Raw genomic sequence first — 26332 nt, forward strand, 5'->3', positions numbered from 1 at the left:
GCAGAGGTTGATGGATGAGTGATTCTGGTAGAAACTTAGAAGATTAGAATGGTGACAGAAGAGATAGTAAAGACTGCTCATGAGGTTTTAGATGGGAATGGGAATTGCTCTGGAAATGTGCATTTTACAACTGGCAAAAAATATGCCTATATTAGGTCTGTGCACTAAAACTTTGTGATGCCAACTTTAAAGGCAATGATCTAATTGACTCGATGGAAGAAATTTAAAAGCGGCCCAAAGTTCAGGCTGTAGCATGGGTACTACTGGAAAATTTTAGCAAGACTTACGGTGAGGATCAGGAGGAAAAAGCAGAGAAGAAAGATTTCTAAAACTTTCATTTGGCCAGAAAAGAATAATGTGTAAAGTTGGAGCCAAAGGAGGGATGATTGCTGAAGAGATTAGCACCATTACAAAGAAACCAAATAGTTTTTATTGAAACATCTTAAAAGGAAGGTGCCTTGAAGATATCTCAGAAATCATCAAGATGCCAACCCTTACAAAGTATCACAGTGTAAATATTTCATTTGAGGAGAGAGCTCCAGGAACACCTGTTTGAGAAGGGTCCCAGTGGAATGTGTTCTTCAGCACTCATTTCATCATTCTCAGCCACTCAGACATGCAGACACCACTGCAGCCATGGTCCAGGTGGACACAACTCAAGTTAGCAGAAGATTTTAGCACCATCCACGTGATGCTGGTTTTGCAGGCATGCAAAATTCAAGAGTCATGGGATCATAGAGGTTTCCACTCAGATTTCAAAGAAGGTCTTGGAGAGCTTGGAATATGTCACAAGGCTCTAGTTTCTGGCTGTAGACCCTGAGAGTGTAGTGCACGAACCTGAAAGAGTGAAATCAAAGCTGCAGTGGAGATCCCAGGAAGTTGGAAATGCCAGGAGCATGGAATGCCCACAAAGCCAGCACAAGAGAGAGACCATGTGTACTGCAACCAGTAAGGCTATTGGGATGGGGCTATCAGTGCCTTTTGAAGTTCATATCATACCACCACATACCTCGATGTCAGACATGGAGATATAGCACTTAATTTGCATTGCTGTGGATTTTTCTTACTGTGGTCCAATTGGTTTCTATCCCCCCATTCTTTCCATTGTTTGCCTTGCATCACTGTACCTTGGGATTATGTGACTTGTTTTTGATTCTTACAGGGGTTCACAGCTAGCTAAGAATATTTCTGCTGAGCCTCAGGGGAGTCTTTAGACTTTTGAGTAATGCTGAAACTTTTGAGTCTTTGGGGGAGGAATTAGTGTACTTTCACTTGTATGCAACTAAAAATTTTTAGTATTGAGTAGTTAGTAGTTTTATTTGTATGCAGCATTGTTGCATCATGTCAGGCAGAATTATGGCCTGGTTATCGTATTGTGTAGAAATGAGGTTTGAAGAAGGTGTACTTAGGCATCAACTTGACAAGGTGGGTACTTGTGCAAGTTAATCTTGATTGTCAACCAGACTGGATGGAGAAACTCGTGAGAGGTCTTGGATTGTGAAGGTGCCAATGTCACAGTGGCTTAGCACACCAGTGAATTCATAGCTGAGAGGGCTATCAGTAGATGGTATCGCTAGATGATATTACTCCTGCTTGGAGTAAGTTGGACATGGGGGCATGACCTTGGGAACTATATCTGATCCCTGTCCCTTCTTCCCTGGCTCTTTCACACTTGTTCTGCTTTCCCTTTGCCATGACTATAGCAGCTTTCCTTCACCATACCCTCTGCCATGACCTTTCTGCCTTGGAACCAGGTGACCATAGTCTGAAACTTCTCTTTGGATCTGTATAGATGTTTCTGGCTTTGGATTTTTTGAGGATTTGGAATTTTGCCTAGACACACTAGGATATCCTGGAGATGAGATACAAGTCTCATCAGTTATGCTTCATGTACGCTCAGTTATGTTTCATGCACACTGTGCATATGTAGCCTGAAGGTGATTCTATATATGTTAGTGCATTTGTATTTTAATCATGATTTGTCACAAAAAGTAAATTGTGGGATTTTCCACATTTGCTCTCATATTTAAGCTTAAAAAGTTACGGATTTTGGAGCATTTCAGATTTCATTTGTACAGATAAGTGATCCTCAAAATGTTAAGAGGAATTTAGAGCTCACCCCAGAAAGGCCATGCTGATGTGGAATTTGAAATATCAAAGGAATTCTAAATCCAAATCATGGGGAAAACAAGGCAATCACATCGCTGAATAAAACAAAAGTGTTGCACAAATTCAGCACCGGTATTGTACAAGACAGAAAGTAAACCTCCATGCCTGACCCGGCACCACAGGAGCAGCCGTTTGTTCCACCCCACCCCTCTGTGGAAATGACAGCACTTATCCCAAGGCTGGAAGTGATAAGGATGCCCCCAGTCCATCCCAGGTCCCTGCCTTGGTGCACTGAGGATGCTCCTAAGTGGTCCAGAGGGAGGCCACCTGTCTTTGTCATGGGCACTATGTATGCAGCCATCATCCCCATGTGGCTGGCTTCTGACACCCAGGTGGAGGGGACAGGGAGGGTCAGGCTCTTCCTCCCACAAGTGACACCTTGGCTGCTACAGCTGCTGGGTCCTGGCTTCTGTGTCCCTTGTGGGAGGCGCCATGACTGCAGGCTGTGGGAAGACAGAACTGTGCCCACTTTGAGCTCTGCCACCCACGGCCCAGGGGAGGGATAAGGTGCCAACCACCTGGGCTGCAGTGTGGTCTTCGATGGATAGAAATAGCACTGTGGGGACATTGGGGGACAGACGGACAATGATGGCATAGCATCAGGACGTGGATAGGAGCTGAGGATGGCTGGACCTGACCTCTCCACCCTGGACCTCTGCTCTGCACCCGAGCCCCTCTGATGCTGGGCAGGGTGGGGGCTGCAGTGCTGGGTGGAGGTGGGTCAGGGACCTCACCCCAGGGTCTCTCCTCCTTCTGGTGTGAAGCACCTCAGCAGATCGGCTGCCCTGACACACAGGCCCTGACGTCTGGGCAGCCAGAGAAACCCCAGGTGAGGACAGGAGCTGCCACTGCTTCCTCCCAGCCACAGAGCTGAGGTGACAGGTGCCTCCAGACACCAGCTCCACTGCTGACCTGTTACACTCCTGGGTGTCCTGAGCAGAGCTGCCATACACATAGTGACTCGGGGAAGCTGAGGCAGGAGCCTGGGCCCCAGGTGACACAGAATGGGCTGGGTACTCAGGCCGGCATGGAGAGCCAGTCCATGTGCAGGGACTGGGGGACAGGGCTGTTGCAGCCCAGGGTCCTGGGCTGGGTGACCTGGGGCCACACCAGGGCCATGGTGACAGGAAGGATACAGGCCTGGGCCAGGAGCTGCTGTCAGGCCAAGGAGCTGGGAAGTGCAACTGGAAGACCCACAGGAACCCAGCCTGGGTGCTGCAGAGCTGCCCAGCTGCCCTCTCTCGTCCCTTGTGGCTTGGCCTGAGGGGCATGGAGGCCCACGCTGGTGGAGTGAGGGACTTTTGGGTCCACGGGGAGATGGGCTGTGTTCCTTGTGGTTCAGGGAGAGGCTGGGTTTGGAAGGAGGTGTCAACCCCCATTAGTCCCCCTCCTGGTAGGACAGGGGCCTCTGGTGCCCCCATCCTGGCCCTGCTCCTGGGGTCTCCAGTGGGGACCATGGGAATTCAGGATGGGAGGCCTCAGCTGAGATGGCCCCTGGCAGTTGGGTGTCTGTCATGCTGCTGTAGTCGGGGATGGTGGGAGGAGGACTCCCATGTGTGTAAGGCTGGTTCTGCTGCATCCACATGGACCCTTGGTGACAGCAGATGTGAATTTGGCCTGGGGGACACAGATAGTCAGATGCAGCTGCTGCCTCTTGGGGCCCCTTTGGATTTGTCCTACAGGTGATCACAGTGAACAATGGTCTGAGAGAGGCCACAGAGTACAGCTCCCTCACTCATGCCTTTGAATGTGCCCTTACAGCAGCCAAGCAGGTGATTCTGAAAGGCTACGGCTTCCATAATGCAAGGAACAGAGACCAGGTCATTTGCAGATTCAAGTTCAGTAACAATGTTACCTTCGGTAAGGAGCCCCTTTGTTTTCTGAGCCACTACCATCCTACACAGTTGTACCCCCTCCTGTCTGTCACCTGAGTCCCTGGCCCTTTGCTGACCTTCTTGGAGACTGTCACGGGGTTCCGGGCACTGAATGTTGACAGGTGAAGAGGGGCCTGGCTGGGGTGCAGCCACCTCTCTGTTCATCTGGAAAGCAGGGAGGTAGGAAGTGTCCATCTCTCCACAAGCAGGCCAGAGCAGGCCTCCCCTCAGCAGGTTTGTGTGGTGGGCGCTGTCTCACAGCAGCATCTGGCCCATCCTATCCCCACCCTTTTCTGAGAGCCTAAGACTTGCACCAGACCCTGATGGCAGGACAGGCGACAGAACTTACAGTGCTTACAGTGTCAGGTTTGTGTAACTTTAGGTGAGGTTCTTTACTATGACAACCAAAGTATTCAGTGCAGTCCGTTCATGGCTGGAAAACTATTCTCCCTTCAGCCAGGTTGTGCTGGGCTCTCTGCTTCCCCTGACTGGGGGACCAGGTCTCCGTGGGCCAGGTAACCTGCCCTGCAATACCTCTCTACCCTGGGTCAGTGGCAGCAAGGTAGGGATAGCTTTCCACAATGAAAACCAAGTATCCCACCCCCAGAAGCAAACCCTTTCCCTGGCCAAGTGTCCTCCAGCCATTCTCATGATCAGCAGCAGAGAAGGCATAAAATGCTTCAGCAGGTCACAGGTAATATGATCAATGACACAGGGCCAGACAGCACTAAACCATTTTGTGACCAAATGTAGAAAAGACCTAAAAATACTACTATGTACAAAATAATTGTTAATTTTCTATCTTAAGTTACAAATGTTTATGATTATTTTAACATTTATTATAAATTTTTCTAATAAAAATGATACATAATATAAAATAAAAAGTAGAAATAGAGAATGCAGACATTGCCCCTAAACCATAAAGTGAAGTTCTGTTAGCACTCTCAAATACACCACAAACATTTTACTTTCCCATGAGTGTGATTTTTAAAGACCCTTCAGTGGGATGTGCACACACTGAGCAGCACACAAATGCTGCTTTAGGACATTTCAGTGTCTGCAGGGGCCAGGTGTATGGAGGGACAGAGACCCTGAGCACTCAGGGACAGGACTGCAGTTTCCCGTGCTGGGTTTGATCTGTGTGCTCTACAGTGCAGTGTGCAGTGCTGACCCCACCCGCCGGCCCTGTAAAACCACAGGCTATTTCTCCACAGACGACAAGCCTGTTTTTATAAAAGTTAAAACACAACTCTAAACCTGATCCCGCTACCCAGGAGCCCTCTCCTCTCAGTGTCCCTGGAACATGGCCCTGTGCTGGGCAGGGTGCTGTGGAGCTGGCAGAGCATCCTCCCTGCTGGCTGCTCCACCATCGGGCTGAGGTCAGGAGGGACCTTGTCTGTCCCCACCTGTGCCTGGGGAAGCCAGAGTCAGGAGAAGGGACAGGGAGGGACTAGCCTCCCAGAAGCACAGATGGCAGGACCTGAGAGTCCTTCTGACTCCATCATTCCAGCCAGCAGAAGGGACACTGGGGACCTGGCAAGCTGGAGCCTGAGGCAGAGGGCTGCATGCAGGGGCCCAAGGATGTGGCTCGGCACTCACCTGGACCAGGGCTCAGGAGGTATAGGGAAGGTTCTATTGCTGCATGTTAAGGAACTCTTCTGAGTTTCCAAGCTCTTACAGAAACAGAGAAAGATAGATGAGGAGAAGACGGAAGGAAGGAAAAAGGAAGGAAGGAAGAGAAGGGGAGAAACAGAAATCACCAAACATCCCCATTTCCTCCGCGGGCTGCCCCAGCTCAGTAATGACCCCACCTGGGCCCTATGGTCAAATCCCAGGGTCGCCCTTGGTCATCTCAGCCCACCCCACACCCAGTCCCCCAGCTAGTCCCACATGACTGCTGTCCACACGGTGCCCAGGATCTGCGCACCCACAAAGATCCACTGCACCAGGAGCAAAACCCTGTTCTCTGCTCAGTGTCCACCTCTGGGCTCCTGTCCTTCCCTCCTCAGTGATCTCTGAATTTCCTGCCTCAGGGCCTTGGCATGTGACAGCCCCACAGCTTAGAACACACTTTACTCCCAACATTCCCTGGCTGCTGCTTGTCTGGTTACTCTGAGCTCGAACATCAGATGCTCAGGAAGAAGTGATGTTAGTGGACGTGGCTCACAGCACAAGAATGTATCAGAACCATCAAATACCTGTCCCCTTCTATCAGTCTAAGCCAGCACCTCTGCTTTCCAGAAGACAGTGGTAGCAGGGTAGGTGACTTGTGTAGTGATGTCCGCTTGTGTCCTTTTCTTTTAGATGAACATCCAATCAGGATGAACATGACAACCATAATTTGTCCCAAACCACAGGCAGTGCAACCTGGACAGTAAGTCACCATGGTTCTGGGTCCTAGGGGCAAGGACAGTGTGGCCTCTGTTTGCCACTGTCTCCTGTCCTGAGGTCGGCCTGCTCTGCACTGAGGCGCCCTCCCCACCTGCCCTTGTGGGTGACCTTCAAGGTGCCCAGGGAAGCACAGAAGCCCAGGCACTGCAGAGGGCAGGTGCACGAGAGGCTGGGCCAGACATGGCTGCCTTTCCTCCGGGTCACCTTTCCCGGCCAGGACCACACAGCGCGTGATAGAAGTGTGACGGTGATGCTGTTCAGACCTCCCTGGTCCCTCAGCCACGGCCAGGATGGCACCATCTGCCGTGAGGGCCACTCACTGCCTGAGCTGCAGCCCTTGCTGAGGCTGACCTCACAGTGACTTGGGGAACCAGCTCTCATGACCCACGTGACTTCCCCCTGGTCACCCTGAATGTGTGACTTTCAGAGTCATTGTCCTGAGCAGAGCTATGAGGTCCTGGTCCCCATAGGTCGGGTCCCTTGTCTGTCCCTCCTGTGCATTAGGAACATCACAGTGGAAGTCAGCCTGAACAGTGGGAGGGACTTCCTTGCCCGCAGCATCAGGGTGAAGGCCACCGCCGACTGTGTGAGTATTGGAGGCTGTGTCCTGGGCTGTGCCGAGCACTGCCCTGGGCGCACATACACCTGGGGAGGCAGAGGCAGGGGGTCCCATGTAGGCCAGAGGGCAGCTGTGCAGACAGTGAGAACTGATTGCATGGACAGGGTAGGGTTCACAGCACACAGAACCACCAGTAACCTCAGCGGCCTCCTCTGAGCCAGCGCGTGACTCGGGAAGGCTGGGCAGACAGCCCGTGGGCCCTCATTGTGAGTGACAATTAGGGCCAGCCCTGTCCCTTTTCTCACAGGCAGGAGGGAACACCCTAAGCCTTCTAAGCCAATTCCCCAGGCAGGAGGGGCTCCCACCCCTCTGCACAGGGGCCCACTGAGGCTCAGAGAGGGTGAGGTGAGCCCAGGATACAGAGCCAGGAGATGGGCGGCGAGGCCTGGGGTCTCCTGTCTTCCCCTGAGTCCCCAGCAGCCCGGCCTCCCCAACATGGCACCTGTAGCTCTCTGTGTCCTCAGGACGAGCTGTACTGGCCCCGAGGTGAGCAGGGAGGCTGGGGTCACGCAGGGTCTCCTAGGCCTCCTTGTCCGGGCTGAGTGCAAAGCCCTGAGCAGAGCAGAAGTGCGTCCTGCAGCCTGGGGACCAGGGCCGGCCCCTCACCACTCTGGGGACGCTGAAATCTGTCCGAGCTGTGTCAGCAAAGATGAGTAGAGGGTAGCCATGAGCAGATGCTCCAGTTGCTCTCCTGCCACCTGCAATTCATGCTGTCTGTGTGCTGGCCATGGTCACATGACAATCTCCTCCTGCAGAATCGGCCCCCCACAACCACCACTAGGCGCCCCAGGCTGCGTCCACCATCACCAACGGTATCGACCACAAAAACAACGACTCCAGCCCCAGTCACTCCTCGACCCCTGGACATCGCTGTCTCCCAGACCAGCCCACCCCAGCTGACGAAACCACCCAAAAAAATGCCAAGCAAAGCGCTTCTGCTGCTCACAGCAGTGCTGGGGCTGCTGCTGATCCCCATGGTGCTCTGGTGGGTCTGGTGGTTGTGCTGCAGGAAGGTGAGTCCCTCTGCAGCCAGGGACCAGGACATGGGACAGCCCCCTGCTCCAGCCTGTGGGCCATTTCCCATCTGCCCTGAGCCAGCAGAGCCTAGCATGTGCCATGAGAAACCCAGACCCCAACCCAGCCAGAATCCCATGGGTGAGGGTGCCCCAGGATCCTGGAACAGGGAAGACTACCTCCCAAGAATGTCTGCTTGTGTCGCTTTATGTTCTCCTTGGGATCCAGTGCTCAGGGCTTTGGGAAAGGAGAGCTGGCCCTGTGTCCACCCTGGCTGCGCTGGGCTCCTTTGCATTTGTCTTCATCTCTATGTCCTCCGGGGCCAGGGCTGGGCTGGGCTGGGCGCAGCCTTGGGGGTACAGGGCTGAGGATGGAGGGCATCTGGGGGCTGAGCTGGGAGGCTGTCCCCAAAGGAGCACAGGGATGGGGCAGGGGCAGTCTGGGGCTCAGCTGAATGGGACCAGAAGTGTTAAGTGGCTGGGCCAGGGGACTTGGCTAGGGGTGTCAGGAGACAGGGTGCTGCCTGGGACCTGTGCTTGCTGCACCGTGGTCTGGGGAGGTGGCAACTGCAAAGCCAGGCCCAGGGGGAGGGGACAGTCACCTGCCAGTGCCCTGATCCTTGCACAGCCCCCTGCCAGGCTTCTGCCAGCCAGGGTGACCTCAGGAGACCAAGGTTCCACCATGGGGCTGTGGGCAGGTGGGGCAGAGGCAGACCTTGGAACAAAGGAGTTTGGCTGTCACTCCACACAGGGCCCTCCCCAGTGAGTGATGCTCACTGTCATTTATATCATCCCAAATCCTTAGCTGACCCCACATGCGGATAGCCACTCCCCAAGGGCTGCAGATAGGGATGAGAACAGGTGAATTTCTCTTGTAGAAGCCGAGAACTAAGAAACCTGCTCATCCTCGTCCTCGTCCTCGTCCTCGTCCTCGTCCTCCTCCTCCTCCTCCTCCTCTGGCTTCTCCTCCACCTCTGGCCCCAGCGCCAGACCCGCCACCTGACACCGCGTGCCTCACCATTACCGTGTGCTGCTGTGCATGCCGTGGCGTGTGTGAGAATACGGGCCCGGAGGTGAGGGGCTGGGGACCACGACCCCAGCTGGGGCTCTGGGGAAGAGGAGCTCTGGAGCCCTCTGAGGGGACATGGCTGCGTGGACTTTGCAGGGATCCTGTGGTACCAGAGGACAGCTCAAGACCTCCCCCCCCACCTTGGCCAGGCAGGGCAGCACCCAGGGGAGCTCGCCCTCTCACCCCACCCCAGCCTAGCCCAGCCCCAGGATCTGTGGCTTCCACCTGGGAGCTTCTTGCCTCTGTCTCCCCATAGCACTGCTAAGAAGCCAGCCCTTGCTAGAGACACTGAGAAGCCACTAACTGCCCTGTAAAGAGGGAGGACACCATGACCAGTGGCCAGTTCTAACTGTGGGGCCATCCTTGCCCACCCACAGGACCCAGAGGCCAGCACTTGGTCATGGAGCCAGTGTGCCCCCACCCTGGGCCAGGCTACTCCTGTCCCATCTCTGCCTTCCGCTCCTCTGCCTTGGTTTCAAGCACACACCCTTGAGCTCAACATGGGCCTCCTTACCCTCTCTGTGCCCACGTGCTACCCTACCCTATCCTGGGACTCTTGCCCAGCCACATGCCCACACCCGTGCCCCTTGACACCCTCTATGTCCTGCTCACATGCCTCCAACCTCTGACCTCCAACACCTGCTGTTAGCTAACTTGTGGCCCAAACATTCTGACCTCCCAGACACCCAAGAGTGCCAGCCTCCCCAGGGCATCCAGAATAGGGCCTCAGTATGGCCCTGGGGACAGAGCTGTCAGGAGCTCTGGTCCTGACGCTACTGGAGGCCGAGTCCTGGCCCTGCCCTTCCTTTTTGCCCCTGTGTCTTAGTTACTTTTCTTGTTGCTGAGGCAAAACATCCCACACCCGAAGTTAAAGGAGGAAAGGTTTATTTAGCTCACACTTTGTAGAAGTTTCAGTCCATGGTCAGCTGGCTCCAAGGCAGGGTGGCATGGCCAAGAGGAATCACAGACAAGACACAGTTCATGGTGGGCAGATGTCAGCAGAAACAGCAAGCAGCAAGAGACAAGGAAGGACCCTCTTTCTGTCCCTTATAGTCCACCCAGGCTACACAGCCTTGGGGCAGGCAGCACTCACACCCAGAACTATGCCAAACCAATCAGTGGACTGACTTAGTAATCACACGCCCTTAATCCCAGTATCACACACTCTAGATCCAGCTACCTCTGAAAGAGACCCTCCTCTAGGACCACATGAGGCTTTGGGGGGACACCTAGACACAAGCCATAACTCCCAATCTGCTTTTAGGGCACCATGACCTTGTGTAACTTCGGTCACCCCAGCTGCCACCAGGTGCCACTGATAAGGTCTCAGCCCAGTGACCAGATAAGGAGAACACAGGGACCCTCCTGGTGGACACAGTGGGCACTGCTCTTCCCTGACCCCTGTCCTGTGGGACTGTGGCTCAGGGTTGCGTTGGGGCAAGTGCTGGGGGGACACACTGGTTGGGGGACACACCAGGTTGTAAAGATCCATTTCAGTCCTTTCCTGGGACACGGGGAAATCCACATGGTTATGAGCGTCCTCCGTGGAGGTGTGATGCTCAGGGCTGGGGGTCGCCAAAGTTTCCTGTGGCTCAAATCTATGCCCGGGTGTTCTGGTGTCCCCAATGAATCATCCCAGCAACTGTGGGAAAGTTGTGTGCACTTTCCCAGTTCACACCAGAGACAGAAACCTGCAGAGTTTATGTGACCTGTCCCTGGTCACAAAGCCCAGGCCTGGCTCCCACCTCCCCTCCAAGGATGCAGACTGGCACCCCTTTCAGATCCACTGCTCAGCCCCCAGCCTGCCTGCTGTCAGATGCCTGGACTGAGCCTGGAGGCAGTGGAGGCTGGAGGGCAGCACCAGGGAAGGTGCCTCATCCAGGCCCACCCTCCAGCCAGGTGCTTGCATCCTCTGGCCCAGTTCCAGGGGCACTCAGCCATCTCCCCTCTCTCTGCTCTTCCCACCAGGGCAGCTGTACCAACTTCAACCTCCTGGAGGCGCTCTGTGCCCAGGGCCCCTTGGCTCCCCTGATCGGTCTTCAGCCCAGCCAGGACAGCCTCTCCGTGGAGTACTGCTCCCGGTGCCATCCACCCCGCAGCCCAAAGTGCGAGACCCCCTTCTAGAATACTCCCCCTGCTGCCTCCCCCTTCCCGGACAGCCTGTAGGCCTGCACTGTCACTCCCACCTCCATAGACCACCTCTCAGGCCCCGCTTACCCAGATGAGAGGTCTTCTTGCTGAATTGGACATGCCATGGAGTCTTGGATTCTAATAAACTAGAGTTGTAATTTGTTGCTGCACAGTGAGGGTTTGTCACTGGGGAGATGCTCCCCCGTCTGAGTGGTGCCCAAATATGCACTCTGTTATCCTTTGGATGCCAGGTATGCGTGACCCCACTGCTACCACTTTGTCTTCATCTGTCACCGAGGGACGGGAAACATGGATGTAATGTTAAGACCTCACTGAACAAACAATCCATAATTATTCAACAGTGAATGAAGCAGCTGAATTTATGCTTTTCACTTGACTTTTTCTAGGCACAAATAGGTTGAATATGCCCAGTATGGTTTGTGATCTTTATGGACTGAATGGGTGGATAGTGATGACCCTATTTTCCCCCTGTTGGCAAAAGAAATATTTTGGTGGAATGGCCCTAAGTAGATGTGTAGAGGTGGTTTTTTGCATTTCACTAGATCAGTACCTTTGAACTTGTTACTGTTTAGTAGTGTGACAGCCTTGGGAACCAGCTCTGTTCACCTGTGCCTCAGTTTCCTAACAGTGGATGAGGATACTATTTGTGTTACAGACTTGTGGGGCCCCGGGGAGATGTAGAGCGAGTAGAGCCTGGGTAGATGTCCCCACCCAGTTGGGTCTGTGTACTCCATTGTCATCCTGCAGTTTGAAGCAGGATGAAGCATCCCTACAAAGATGGTCCCTCGTTCCTGCCCCTCCAGGGCCACCTGCTCTCTGAGCTGGACTTTCCTTCGTGGGGTGCCCCTGTTATACGTGCAGAGCAGGGAAACAGGACTGGATTCAGGACCTCCAGGGCCACAGTGTCCCTGGTTGGAGAGTTGCACCCAAATATTGGGATTCCCCGGTCCCTTGAGGCTCAGAACCTGGGCTGCCGGGACTGTGGTTTGGATGTCTTGGACCCAGAATCTGTCTGTGGGGTCTGTTTCTTGGGCCAGAGTGACCAAGGCTTTAAGTCATCCTAATGATCTAGGGTTGACATAAGGACTTCCAGATGATATAAGGGAAATACTATAACTCCCAACCTGTTAGATGTCTGATATGCAGAGTTCCTATTCTCTAAAATGGAAGAATGAATTCTAGGAACAACAGAGGTTAAGAGTAGGAAATATTTATTGAGAAAAGGATACTTTCTGTCTGGGACAGAAGGGGACCCAGAAAGTGGGTTGTCTATGAGCCCACTTTTCAAAGAAGTTTTAGACACCAAAATCATGAGTTGGCATAAGGTGGGACAAAAGTATGGTCAACCAATGCAATTGCAAGTAGAGTCACTTAGGTAATGTTGATCCAATAGGGAAGCAAGTCACCTACCAAGTGTGCATGGAAAGAACAAGGACCTTTCCTGGAAAGGATGGGTTAAGGTGTTGGTCCCCTGCCCAAGTGATATGCCTATTTAGAATATCAATCCTTGTTGTTTATCCCCGGGGAACTACATGTAGTCATTTCATCGTTGTCATGAGGCCTGGCTTTCAATGAATGAACCTCCACCCACAGTTGTAATGTGTTCTCATCCTCTGCACTGACTTCTTTGAGGGCCTAGTCCTGTCTGACTGTCTAGAATATCTCTACTTAACTTAGCTGTCTGTAATAATAAGAGTCTCAGAGGATACAGGTGGGCAGTTCAGGTGTTCACATCTGCCCAAGCCATCCTGATATAGTGCACCAAGTAATAGGAGGAACACATGATATAGAGGGAACAGATGTTAACTCCCAACATGGTAGATGTCAGATAGTCTGAGTGTGTGTTCCCCAAAATCAAAGAATGAATTCTAAGGAACAACGGAGCTTAAGAATAGGAAAAATTTACTGGGGTATAGGAATGCAGAATAAGAATAGCTTCTGAGAGATAGGAGGGGTCTCAAATGGGTTGCCAATGAGCCCACTTCTCAAGGTAGTTTTATAGCGCAAAGTCATGAGGAGTGTGTACCACATGGGTAAAAAACTATAATCGATGGATAAGATTACAAGTATAGTGGCCTAGGTAATATTGACCCAATAGCAACAAGGGTATATGGATGGCATCATTAATTTTGGTCAAATAATCTGTAGTCTTAGTCTTAGTCTTCTTAGTCTTTGTAGTCTTAGTCTTACTGGTCTTAGTGTTAGTGGATGGAGGCGGATGACTCACCCTCAAGGAGATAATGGTCTATCTATATGAGAAAGCCCAAAAGGGTGGTACCAATAATCTCAAACTTCTGTTCATCCCTTAGGGAAGTATGCAATCTGGCCACTGTGACTTTTAATCTTCTTCAAATGAACCTCCAGCCACAGCTTCAGTGTGTTCTCATCCTCTGCACTGACTTCTAGGGCCCAGCCCTGTCTGACTGACTAGAATATTTCTACCTAACTAGGATATCTATATCAATCTAAATAAGCAAACTAATCCAAATAATATAAGGCAATCTTATAACCCCCAACCTGCTAGATTTGTGAAACACCAAGTTCACATTCTCTAAAATTGAAGAATGAATTCCAGGAACAACAGAGGTTAAGAGCAGGAAAAATTTATTGAGAGAAAGATAGCTTCTGTCTAAGAGAGACAGAAGGGGGCCTGGAAAATGAGTTTCCCACTTACTCTGTTTCTCAAAGGCATTTTGTTGAGCAAAGCCATGAGGTGAGACAGGTACAAGGTGGGACAAAACCATAGTCAACTAATATGATCCGATGGAAAATCACAAGATGGGCCTAAGGTGAGACAAAACCCCAATCAACCAATCAGATTACAAGTACAGTCACCCAGATAATAGTCATTAAATGGGGATCACATGAGGAAACAAGCTATGTAGCAAGCATATATGGAATGAACAAGGAATTTCCAGAAAGAAAATGAGCTAGGGAGCTTCTGGTCCCCACTTAAGGGGATTGATATCTATTGGCAATATCAATCATTGCTAATCATCCCTAGGGGAAGTGAGTGTAGCACTTTTTCTGTTTTTATATAATGTTGAACTTCAGTGGATATGTCTCAATTGTCTTTCATATTGACTCCTCAAGAGCTGACCCTGTCTAATTGTGTACAAGATATCTAATTTACTTAGCTGTCTACAATATTTACCCCTCTGAAGAAGTATCCCTAACTGTGGTTAGGGGAGAAAAGGGTATAATTTCTATCTAACTGCTTCAAGCTGAGAAGGATTAATGTGAGGGAGACTGCAGTCAGAGGCCCTCTCCAGAGAGCTAATCTCATGGTAGAAGTCATGCTCCAGTTTACCAGTTACGAACTTTCCATATAAGGTTGATCTGCTGGATCCCAGTAAAAGGAATCTAGCACATTTGTTGTTTCTTACTTCTGTGTGATCACCCAGAGTTTGGCAGCTTCTAGGCAGGAATAAACAAAAATTTCAAGAAATTAGAACATATATAATCTAAGCATGAGCAAATGTGAGGTCCTGGGTTCCTTTCCCAGTGCCACCAAAAGAAAGAGACAACAAAGCAAAAACAAAATAGCCTTGGTAGGTAGGAGGACGTGCAGTTTTATCAAGTTCCTACGTGATGCTGAAGCTACTTGTCCCAGTACCTCACTTTGAAATAATTGTTTTTCAATATTTGGAATGGAACCCAGGGTCTCTGCACCGAGCTCCATCCCCAGCCTATGTGTATATGGAGAGAGAGAGAGAGACAGAGAGAGAGAGAGAGAGAGAGAGAGAGAGAGAGAGAGAGAGAGAGAGAGAGAGACACCTTGTGTCCAAATGTATATATGCATGTCCATATATATACATAGTATATATACATGCATATATATGCAGATGTATCGCAAGCCGGGGTGTTACGCAGTCACTGAGTTGCCCCAGCTGAGCTGAAGTGGAGATCCTCCTGCCTCAGCTTCCCCAAGCACTGAGATGACAGGAGTGACCCACCGTTTCCACCCTTGAAGAACGCTGGTGTGCAATGCCAAGAAGGGGAGAGGCTGTCCAGGTCTTTCGTGGAAACACTCCTCCATCATCCAGGAGTGGAAGACGAGTCCTTGAGGAGACAGAGGAGGCAGCGAGAAAGGCCGGAGCACCTGCAGCTGCCCCACGGAGGTGGCGCCCAGCAAAGATGCAGACTCCTGGACCACAACTCTCAGGGCTCCTCTCCTGGACTCCCGCTCACACCCCCCGCGCGCCTGCTTGCGCCCTGACCGCGTTAGCGGGGAGCCTTCTGTCCGTGGGAGCACGGGACCTTTTGCCCAGAGTCTCTGAGCTGAGAGCCCTGCTGGCTGAGGGCAGCTGCTTCGTGGGAGGAAACGGATGGGGAGCTGATCCTGGCCGGTGATTAGGAGCCGCACGGGGCGCCAGCTTGTCTGCGAATCAGCGGTGTCGTCTCCTAGGTGGGGCGTGTGAGCGCGGGAGTCCTGGTGCGGGGAGGCGGGACACCCCTCTGGGAAGACGCGCTGTGGTCGCCCCCGCTATTGCCCAGCTGCTCCTTAGCGGCCCGGGTCCTGTCCCTGGTGGGCGGGAGAGCTATCCTGCCCCGCCTGGCCCGGCCTGAGAGCCAAGCAGTCTGTGCTGCAGGTGGCCTGGGCAGGCGGCCGCCCCCTCCTCTAGGGCCCCCGCGGGCGGGGTTGGCGCAGGAGCCCGAGACCGGGGCCAGGCGCCTGCCGGGGGCTGTGGCCGGGTCTAGGTTGCTAGATTTTTTTTTTTTTCCTCTAAAATCCCGGGACACTTTCAAAGGCACTTTGGGTTAGTTTGATAGTTTCCGTGTGCTACCTGGTTGTTTAGAGCATTGGTATCTGTATTTTAAGTGAGGTAGTATGCGGCTGTGCTGGAAACTAAATGCATTTCCGTTGCACTGTTGGTCCTCTTGCTGTGTACTCCGAATTTACAAGTTTCTGAATGTTCCTATGTAAATGTTTGAGCCATTTTCTGAAACTATACTTTTGTTAATGATTTAGAATTGCTGGTTGTCATCGCAGTAATGAGTAAGAGTGACTAACAAATTCCCACATATCCAGTCTAAAGACAAATCACTAAGTGTCAAAAATTATTTGTAACATAATACAAGGAAAAGTCACTGCAGGAGTAATTAACTTTAATAACAACGACAATAATGAGAACATTTGTGGAGCATTTTCTTTGTGCTAGTTACTGCGCAACCGTTATTTAATTAATTTCCGCAGCAGTCAATGAAGTGGGTATAATAGGATACACTAAGGCAACCGATTATGAAGCCAGCCGGTGCTAGAACTGAAATCAAGCTATGTTGGAATCAAAGCTTATTCTGCAGGGCACCTTGTGAAGAGAATCTTTGTTTCATTTGAACAACAAACAAAGGTTCTATATCTGCTACAGAACCTGAAAATGCAGGAAGTTTTGGCAGATATTTGAAGTGATGTGAATTGAAAGACTAATGAATTTGAGTAGTAACGTCTATGTGAGAGAAGCAAATAGGTGAGAGATCCTAAGCATCTCCGGTTAGAAATGCAAGTTGGATTTTCAGAGACAGTGGTTAAAATCAGGAAATAGCATCTTTGTGGACAGAGGAAAAAAGCAAGTTACTAATTACAGAACCGCATGGAACATGAACCTAAGATGTAGGGGAAGGAAGAAGACCCTAGAGGAGAAAGAGGTGTCAGAAAAGACCAAGGAGAAAGTGTCTTTTTATCAGTTACCAGAAGAAGAAAGTTATCTGTGGGTTTCATGCTAAGATGGCCAACAAGTCCGAAGAGATTTCCAAGTGAACTAGTGAAAACAGCTTGTGGAGAGGGACTTTGAGGGATCTGGGGATGGTGAGCAAACATCTGAGAAAGACTAAAGGCCTCAGTAGCCTGTGGGGTGTGATGTTCAAGTGTGGTCCTCAGATCAGTTCCTGTCCAGTAAGTGTTTGCTGTTGGTATATGGTGGGATAAGATTAGAAACATTTGGAACAATTTGTCTTTGCCGTGATAGCCAAAGGTGTTATCTGTGGACTTGTATTCTCTGTGTGTGTTCTTTTTCTATTTCTTAGTCATCCAATTTATTGTATTTTATGAAAGTGTCACTCTGTACTGGATTAAGGCAAACAAAACAAACAAGCCCTTATCCTTCATGGCGTAAAGTTTTGAGAAGCGGTGTTCCTCGGCCATGAGAGCAAGGAAAGGAGAAACATTGGAGAAAATAGATTGAAGAGGAGTATTTTGGATTTGTTTTTGTTTTGTTGAAAAAAAATACAATGAAGAAAAATAAGGTATAAGAAGGAAATCTATCAAAATGCTGATGATGTGGAAGGTATAAATAAGGTCAGGGACCAGGAAGGATAAATGAGGTTTAAGAAAGGACTTAGAGGGCTGGGGATTTAGCTCAGTGGTTCCGCTGCCTGCCTCACAAGTGCAAGGTCCCAAGTTTGATCCCTGGTACCAAAAAAAAAAAAAGAAAGGACTTAGTGCTGGGCATACGTTTTTCAGCATTGTGATGAAATTTTCTTCTTAAAGAATTCAAAACAATATGGATGTCTACCACCAATTTAAAGATATTTTAACTATAAGGCCACTGGCGTCATGAAAGTGCATCCTTGAGTCTACTGGGTGGTGATGGTAGTGATGGATTGAAGGCCTCTGAAGAAACCAAGCCCTGCGGCCGGGTACCAGAGCGTCTTGGAGAAGCGGCAGACAGTGGCACCTGTGTTCTTTGTAAACTGCATCAATTTCATCAGAAAGCTATACTCTGTGCTCTTCAGGTTCCAGCAGCTAAATATCTGCAGGATTCAAAGAGAAAAAAGTATTTAGAATTAAAATAAGTGGTCTAAATGTGTTGTTTGTTTTTGTGAGTTTGGTACAGGAAAGCAAACACGGACTGGCTTTTATTGTTTGCGTCATGCTCCCTACATGTTTTACATTTTCCCAAGAAAAGTAAAGGGTAATCTCTATCTTTGAATTTCTTTTCATTTATTTCTAAACCTTTTCCTGGAGTGTAAATTAATTGTATATATTGAACCTCAAGAATTTAGTATTTTACATAGGTATTTTTTTATATTGCCCTGAAAATTGCCTAGAGAAATCTGTATCGAGAGGAGTTTACAAGGTGTTTAATGTAAACTAAAGAAAATTTGATTATTCTTCAATGATAACTGCTAACCAAATGGGGTAAAAAAAAATTGCTGTTGGCCTAGTGTTGGAAATTCATGTATGTGATTAGATTTGAAATGTGGATTTTGCTCAACTTCGGGCACAAGAATCCATTTCTGATTCAAGGAGAGAAATTGCCTTAGTGTTTAACAATGTATTGAATTCTGTAAAATCCTGTGTTTATATTTTTCCTAAAGCCCTTGGGGAGGTGCCAAGTGGTAAATATTACCTTTTATCAAATATAATGAACAGAATTTAGAACTGTGGGGCAGTGGATTTTACTGCAGTTGCAAACTGTGTATAAATGTGTTCTTTATAAATTTGTGTTGGCTATTTCACTCAGTCACACTGTTCCACAGCATCACGATCAACATGTCTTGTTCAATGGATTTAAATTTTTTTTCTTTTCTTAGGGACAGCATGAATCTTTTTAACCCAAAGATTTGAATAAGAAATGTAATTTGAAAACCTAGGTATATAGGACTGCTCTCTTAGAAAGTCAGTTTTGGCCGGGGATTTAGCTCAGTGGTTCCGGTGCCTGCCTCGCAAGCACAAGGACCCGAGTTCGATCCCCTGTACCAAAATAATAATAATAATCATCATAAAATAAAGTCGGTTTTTTCTTTCTCACTTTGACAGTCTGTGCTTGAAATTATTCATATTCCTGTACACTTTAGATGCATTTTCTTTTTCTTGTAGAAGCACTTAATTTGGATGACACTAGTACTGTATACCATGAATACATTTATTGATTAAAATGTTTTGTGTATTTGGGGTTTCTATTATTTTTATATAATTGTAGTTGAGATTTATTTTATAAAAAGTTCTGGTTTGGGGAAAAATCGATGAAATAGTGTTACTGAAATGCATTTTTTGTTCGTATTGTTTATTGGCATGGGACTTGGTCTGGACAGTATTTGATGGATTTTCCGCCTTAGGTTTAAAATGCGTCACCCACTTTAGGTGGGCCGAGTTGACTTCATGTGCAAATGATTTCCCATAGTGTGGTAATGTGTCAGACTCTGGTAGCTGAGCGTGCTCCTCAGGCTTTCATCCTTGGCAAAAAGACAAGAAAGCCATTTGGTGCCTGGTAAAATATTTATTTTTAGAGTGCATCCATGTTCCCTAGGACTTTCCTCCTGTCCTTTGGCTTAGATTTGGAAAACCAACCCCTTGTTTCTACGTTTTTCTTTTTCCTATGCCTGTCACTTGACTCCTCTCCCTGGTTAAAGGTAGCTTTCTGGCATTTCCAGTTGTTTGTCCTGGAAAGAATTTTAAATGGATCTGGCATCTGGGAGCCTGCCTTACAGAGGAGAAATCAATTCTTCCCATTTGATGATTTCTTAGAGAAAATTCTCATGCTCTTCTTGTGGTTGGCATGATCAATTTGCAATAGGCCTGCAAGATTATGTGTCTTAAGAGAGTTGAATTAAGAAATACGTTTATGTATGTGTGTGTGTTGTGTGTATTTTATGCTTCAAATTGTGTTTCTTACAATATTTTCTTGGAAATTGTTTCTGTGATAACTTGTTAAATTTCCAGAAGTGATATTTACTAAGTAGTATAAAACTTTAAGGCTACTTGAACGTAGTAAATTGGTGGAAAGATTTTTTTCTCCCCTCAGCATTTCATTTTTATTTTCACCTCATAATGGTGCATTTATTTCTAAATATTTTCTACACCTTTACAACCACATTTTTAATCATTAGGATTCTAGGTTCTCCTTCAACATGGATCTTTAATGACCTTCATTTTGTTGTCTTGCCGCATGTGTTCTCTTTGTGCTTTTATTATGTGATCAAATATTGTAATCTTCATTTGAACTATTCTAAGGTTTTTGTGATTTTATTTTGTTTGTTTGTTTTGGTACCGGGGATCAAACTTGGGACCTTGCGCTTGCGAGGCAGGCGACAGAACCACAGAGCTAAATCCCCGGCCCATGTGATTTTAAAAAAATAGAAAACTCCGATGTTAGAAGCCTTTAGATTTGTGTCACCAGGCAACACTGTAGGTGAGACATTTTAGTAACTCCAAGGATCTGCCTGTGCTTTTCAGTAATAAGGACTTAGTTTTTGATACAAACTTGCTATATTTGAGTTCTAGATGTTGTAAAATAGAGAGAATCTAGAATTTAATAGTAGGGGCTGTATTTTATTTATATTAAACAAATATAAAAATGTAAATGGTCTACTGGCAATTATGGCTGTTTGTAGACTTTCTTCAGTTACACCTAAACAGTTGAAGAATTTGGTTCCTGTCATACACACTTAAAATAATCCAAGACATAGTCTACTAGCACATGGGTACTAGGTATTTTTCACATTGAAACACTTAAAAATATATTAAAATATTTCTGATGCTTTCATTTTCTTGTGTATTCAGCATCCTTCCAAAACAATTCATTGTACTAGAGCTCTGTATTTAAACTTAGCATTAGAAATGGACTTTGTTTTTTAGTATGTAATATAAAGATAGTCTCTAATCCATGATATTTTTGTTTGATAAACTCATATTATGTGTCTAGGTTTATTATCTTCAGAAATAAAAAATTATAGTAGTTTCAAAAATTATTAGAAAAAAGATTTATATTTTGTTTTATCTCTATTCCCTTTGTTTAAAAAGTATTGAAAGATTTTCCTTATCTACACAAAAATTATTTTGTAACTCCATGAAAATGACATTTTTAGTGAATATTCATGGATTTCAACTGTATGGCTATACTTACAATGAGAGTAAAGATGTGTTTCTACCAAAGTGTTTTAAACACTGTTCTATCTTTTCATAAGAATTTTAGTGAGACTGTTTGTTAATATAGCTTGTACTCCTCATCATATAAAACTAGTGAATGAGCGTATTTTCAGCAAGCCACAAAGTCCATCATAACTCCTAGCCGCTTTCTTCTCATGGTTTGCAATTTGAAAGAAATAGCTCTCATGATTTGTTTAGTTTTCTAAAATATTACATGAGGATAAAAGCCAGGAATAGAAAATGCCTAAAGTACTCAGTAATCTGAGAAGGGTAACTGTAACTTGGGTGAAGTTACAGATATTGATGTATAGATTTGACACCTTTCCTTTGGATTTCTTTTGATAAATCAAAACCATCGATGGTATATGTAAGTTACAATCTAAAGAAATGTGATTTTCAGGTATTTGCAAGCATTTTTATGCATGCATTGTGTAAAATCACATTGCATACCAGTGTAAGGAATTTGTTTCCTTTTGAGAAATGAAGGAATATTTACTTGTGCTCTTACTAGTTCTGACCAGGAGGACTTTATTGTTTTCTTTAACTTACAGAACATTCGTGTTCTGGTGCATGTTTTGGAGTGTATACAAGTTTGTGTTTCCCATTTTAGCATGTGCTTTTATAACTTTTATACCCTGAATTTCCAGAAGTTTTCCTAAATGGGGAAGTACTTAGAAATGAAATCCCTATGTTAATCAACAATAAGCATGTATAATGGTTCTAGAAAATTCAAGCCAGAATGGCCTAATACAGTAGTAATGCCATAATACAGTAGTTGCATGCTTGGGATTTGAGTTTTGTTGAGCTCAAATGTTTAGTTCATTTTCTATAAGCATTTATCCATTTATCCATTTTGATTTTAGGAGGAATTTTGCAGTTCCATGTGATAAGAACACCTCCTGGTCGAGGAAATGTTACTGTTGACTGGAACATTATTGGGCAAAATTGTGAACTCAATTTTTCTAACCTTACTGGACAACTCTTCTTTCATGAGGTAATACCACAAAGAAAAGCTTCATGACAAATTTCCAGAAAAGAAACCATTGTATTTTCAGGAAAAGGGAATAGAAAATCAACACCACTTGTAGTTATCATCATTCTCTCTTCTTCATACCTACTTGGTAGTAATTTGGATAAGATTTTCATTGATTAGCTAGCTCAGCATTCAAAATCTTTACAATTAGGGCCGGGGATTTAGCTCAGTGGTTCCGCCACCTGCCTCACAAGTGCAAGGTCCCGAGTTTGATTCCTGGTACCAAAAAAAAAAAAAAAAAAATGGGTAACAAAATCTTCACAATTAGTTCCTCTCTACTTGCTTTAAATCTGGCTTCTCATGAGCCGGTGGTTCTTATTTAATTAATTTTTTAAGCCACAGAATTCTTGTTTAAATGAAAACATGTTTGGATGCAGTTTATAAGGGCGATAAAAGCAGTAGGTAATTTATGTTCAGTAGCAACACAGGTATGGATTTCCTTCTGTTTGACACAGGGAACAGTGAACACAACGATACTTGTACATCTATTGGATGACAACGTTCCGGAAGAGAAAGAAGTATACCAAGTCATTCTGTATGACGTCAGGACACAAGGTAGTTCAGAATTCAAGTTTGAGTTGTCTTTGTTATTGTCTTTTTAGAAAAAACAAAGAAGAAATAGTTGTTATCTCTGTATTTACCAATTGATACATACCAACTTAAAAATACAACTTTAAATATTGTCTGTCCCATAGAAATATTAGATCAAATTTTAGTATATGTGCTGCCAAAGAGAGCACAGGTCCAAAAAGCACTAGCAAAATATGGGAATGCTTATCTTTATGGACTAAGAGAAAAGTGCTAAAAATTTTCCTAGTTATTTATGGAATTAAAATATACTTTCGAAGGTAGAAATTTCTGAAAATAAATTTATGCTAACGAATCAGTTTGGATTCTGGACAATTATAATACAGTATATGGACAATTCAAAATTTAATTATTTTCAGAAAATTATCTGGATACTCTCTTCAGTTTCTATTCAGTTTCTAGAATTCTGATAAGCCATGTAGCTAATAAGGGCAATAATCTATCAAGTGAAAGAAATCATGACTTTTAAAAATGCAATATAGATTGTCAGCCTGAAGATTTCTGTTAGGGATGTGAACAAAGTAAACCCTTTTTGGTTCCTTTAATATGCTTTGGAGACCAGGGTTCTATTTTAAGTATGTAGAACTTAGTGCCAAATCACGGTTAGATTTCCTAATGGAGTCCCTGCTATTTCTAGGGGTTCCACCAGCAGGAATTGCTCTGCTGGACACTCAAGGATATGCCGCTGTCCTGACGGTTGAAGCCAGTGGTGAACCGCGTGGAGTTTTAAATTTTGCTCTTTCATCAAGATTTGTTTCACTACAGGAGGCTAATGTGACAATTCAGCTTTTCATCAACCGAGAATTTGGATCTCTAGGTTTGTGTTATGCTAGAATAAATTGGGTTTCTGGGCAAAGGGATTTTTACTATCCTACTTGTATGGGTGAAAGCCATTATGAAAATAAGCAAAGAAAGGAAAAATTAATATTTATTAATTCAGAGCAGTACTTTATAATAGCTTCACTTCTGAAAAATTTGAAGGAGTTATTTATTTTCACAGAAATGCTGTGGAATGGACAATCATGAATTATCCGTACCATATGGTAGCGGACCGGCTGTGGATCCATTATGAGGCTGGCCTTGTATAGTTTTCTCTGTATATTTTTAATTTTCTCTGAAGTAGAGGCCGGAGAAGGAAATGAAAACATGCAAGCCCTAGGAAGTCTAGGCTTAGAAGTAGCACATCCTCACTTTTACTTTGTACTATTGGCCAAAGCAAACCACAGGGCCCACCCACACTCAAAGTCCAGGCAGGGAAGCAGGTCTCACCCCCTTTGGGGTGTCACTGAGCCATGACATGGGCACAGGAGAAGGGATGAATTTGGGGCAATAATGAAAGGTACTGGAGGTGTTACAAGAAAGGCAGGGTTCACAGTGAAAACATAATTTTCAAAATTTAAATAATTCCAAAATCTTTTTTGCATCCAATTCAGTTAGGGACTATCAATGTCACATACACCACGGTGCCTGGAATATTGAGTCTGAAGAATCAAATGGAAGGACACCTAGCTGAGCCAGAAGTTGATTTCATCCCTGTTGTTGGCTTTCTGATTCTAGAAGAAGGACAAACGGCAGCAGCCATCAACATTACTATACTTGAGGTAAAGCTCTGATGATGATTTTCTGTGTTAAACCTGAAGTCACCGCATGGGAAGTAGGAATCGATGGAATGTTCTGACATCAGCAGTCACATTTAGTAAGAGGCTTCCCATTTCAAGGTATAAAATTTCACGCGAGGCAAGATTGTATAACTTTCAGTTTTCTCTGTATTAAAAAAATGTTGCTCTGTTCTGTGGATGTGGCTCAGCAGTTGAGCACTTGCCTCGCATTTGTGAAACCCTGGGTTTGATCCATCCCCAGCGCATGTACAAGTATATGTGTGTATATGTATGTATGTAATTTTTCCTTTAATATAAACTTTGTATATTTTATAACCATAATCTCTAGAAATTTAGTGAATTCAGTTCCGATAGGGTTCTTTAAGTCTGATTGGTTCCACTCTGCTGGTGCCTTTAAATCAGCTGATTTCTTTTTGTGACTTTTTTTTCAAACCACACAGGAGTTCCTATTCTTGATTAGATAGGCTGGCCTGGTGTTATATATTTGATTACAGAAACATCTCGTGATAAACAGAATTTCCTTAGTGCAGTTCCCTCTACAATGGCACTGGCCTGAGAGGTTCCAGAGGAGCCCTTTGATTCCTCCAAAAGACTCACTGGACCAGCAGATCTGGGGCGGTCGGAATCTTTGTGTGGAAGACCCGCTAAAACAGAGATAGCAGGAAACTCATTAGAGGCTGAGGGCAAAGAATATGATTACAGTCAAGCCTAAGGAAATCACAGGGGACTGAAATTGCATTTTAAATGATTTCTCATGGGAAATTTCGTGCTGTTTTTGGACTTAGTGTTTCAACTTCTTAAATACATTAAAATACATTCTTAAATACATTACTGTTTCAGCTTCTTAAATACATTTATAGGAGGTTTAGAAAAATAGTGCTATGGAAGGGGTAAGGGATGGATGTGAAGGGAAAGAGAAAATGAATATTACATTTGAAAAAAATGTTAGTTACTACAGTATGTATTTGGAGGGGTTTCATTTTTAAAGGGTTTTACTCTCTCAAAGTCTTTTACTTTTACTTAATTATAAATAGCATAAACCATGCACCATCTAAAGTCAGTCACTCTTATTTTGTTGATTACCCTGGCATTGTAACCTAATGTAACATCATGAAAACTCTAAATCCACAAAATAAAAGATAATGTCAGTAGGTAGCCGGTAACACAGGATTTGAAAAAAATTGTAGGGCAGTCATCTTTCAAATGTCTCGTGTATGTTACCGAATACAATTATATGGATTATTCCTTAGTTACATTAATTTTTAAACAGAAAATATCAGCACTTTCTTTTACCTAGAGTTTACCTTTTTGAACCTAGGATTTCAGTTCCACTTTTCTTTCTCCTAGCTCTCTGCAACTTTTCTGCTCCCTGAGTAGCACTAGAGTAAAACACTGTAGCTCTGACATAAAAGTAAGCCGTGTCTTAGTCACTTTCCTTGTCTCTGGGACATGATCCCTGACACCTACAACTGAAAGGAGAAGTTTATTTTGCTCGATGGCTACAGGCCCTGGCTGGCTGGCTCCAGGACAGGATAGCAGGGCAGAGGGGCATGGCAGAGGAAAGTTGCTCGCATCATGGCAGCCAGGAAACTGTTGCTCGAAGGGAGGAGACAGGGAGTGGGGATGTGCTCTTCCAGATCGTGACTCAGTGGCACAGCTCTCTGACTGGACCCCCCTTCCTAACAGTAAGTCAGCCCTGTCACCCCCATAGTTCAGTCATCTTCCAAAAGCCCCTTGGGGGCCATTCTCCATCTCAGGCATAGCAGATGGCAAGCAGGGAGGCTGTGGCATGGGCTGGGGCAATGGAGTAGGTGGAAGACGTCCTTTGATAACACTGATTCTCTAACTTATGTTTTTCTTCCATATATTACAGGAGATAATCTAAAGACTATTTTTCACTTTTTATGTTTTCACTTGAAATAAATCTTTATTAAAATG

The 26332-nt window shown here is 46.1% G+C and overlaps 1 protein-coding gene and 1 long non-coding RNA gene across 8 annotated transcripts in view; one reads left to right on the plus strand and one right to left on the minus strand.

The window, feature by feature from the left end:
• Positions 1-22742, plus strand: part of LOC147828141 (anthrax toxin receptor 1-like) — a 35350-nt gene extending 12608 nt beyond the window's left edge. For 3 of the 7 annotated variants that reach the window (XM_087211052.1, XM_087211055.1, XM_087211054.1), the window contains 4 exons: positions 3931-4029; positions 6348-6417; positions 6939-7020; positions 7809-8575. In XM_087211052.1, coding sequence (XP_087067178.1) covers positions 3931-4029; positions 6348-6417; positions 6939-7020; positions 7809-8435 — 878 coding nt within the window. In that variant the 3' untranslated portion in view covers positions 8436-8575. Of the gene's footprint in view, positions 1-3930; positions 4030-6347; positions 6418-6938; positions 7021-7808; positions 8576-8944; positions 9140-11103; positions 11436-22020; positions 22149-22642 lie in introns of those variants that run through there. The other 4 variants (XM_087211056.1, XM_087211057.1, XR_015451231.1 and 1 more) reach the window with 3 other exon arrangements.
• Positions 408-22021, minus strand: LOC147828142 (uncharacterized). Its single transcript, XR_015451232.1, has 2 exons — positions 13961-22021; positions 408-11552 (listed from the first exon to the last, which is right to left on the minus strand). It is a non-coding gene; the product is annotated as an uncharacterized LOC147828142 (long non-coding RNA).
• Positions 22743-26332: the final 3590 nt, after the last annotated feature.

Source organism: Heterocephalus glaber, unplaced genomic scaffold, assembly GCF_053883595.1.
Source record: "Heterocephalus glaber isolate CG9 unplaced genomic scaffold, H.glaber_assembly_v1.0 deba00001273, whole genome shotgun sequence".
NCBI classification, from domain to species: Eukaryota; Metazoa; Chordata; class Mammalia; order Rodentia; family Bathyergidae; genus Heterocephalus; species Heterocephalus glaber.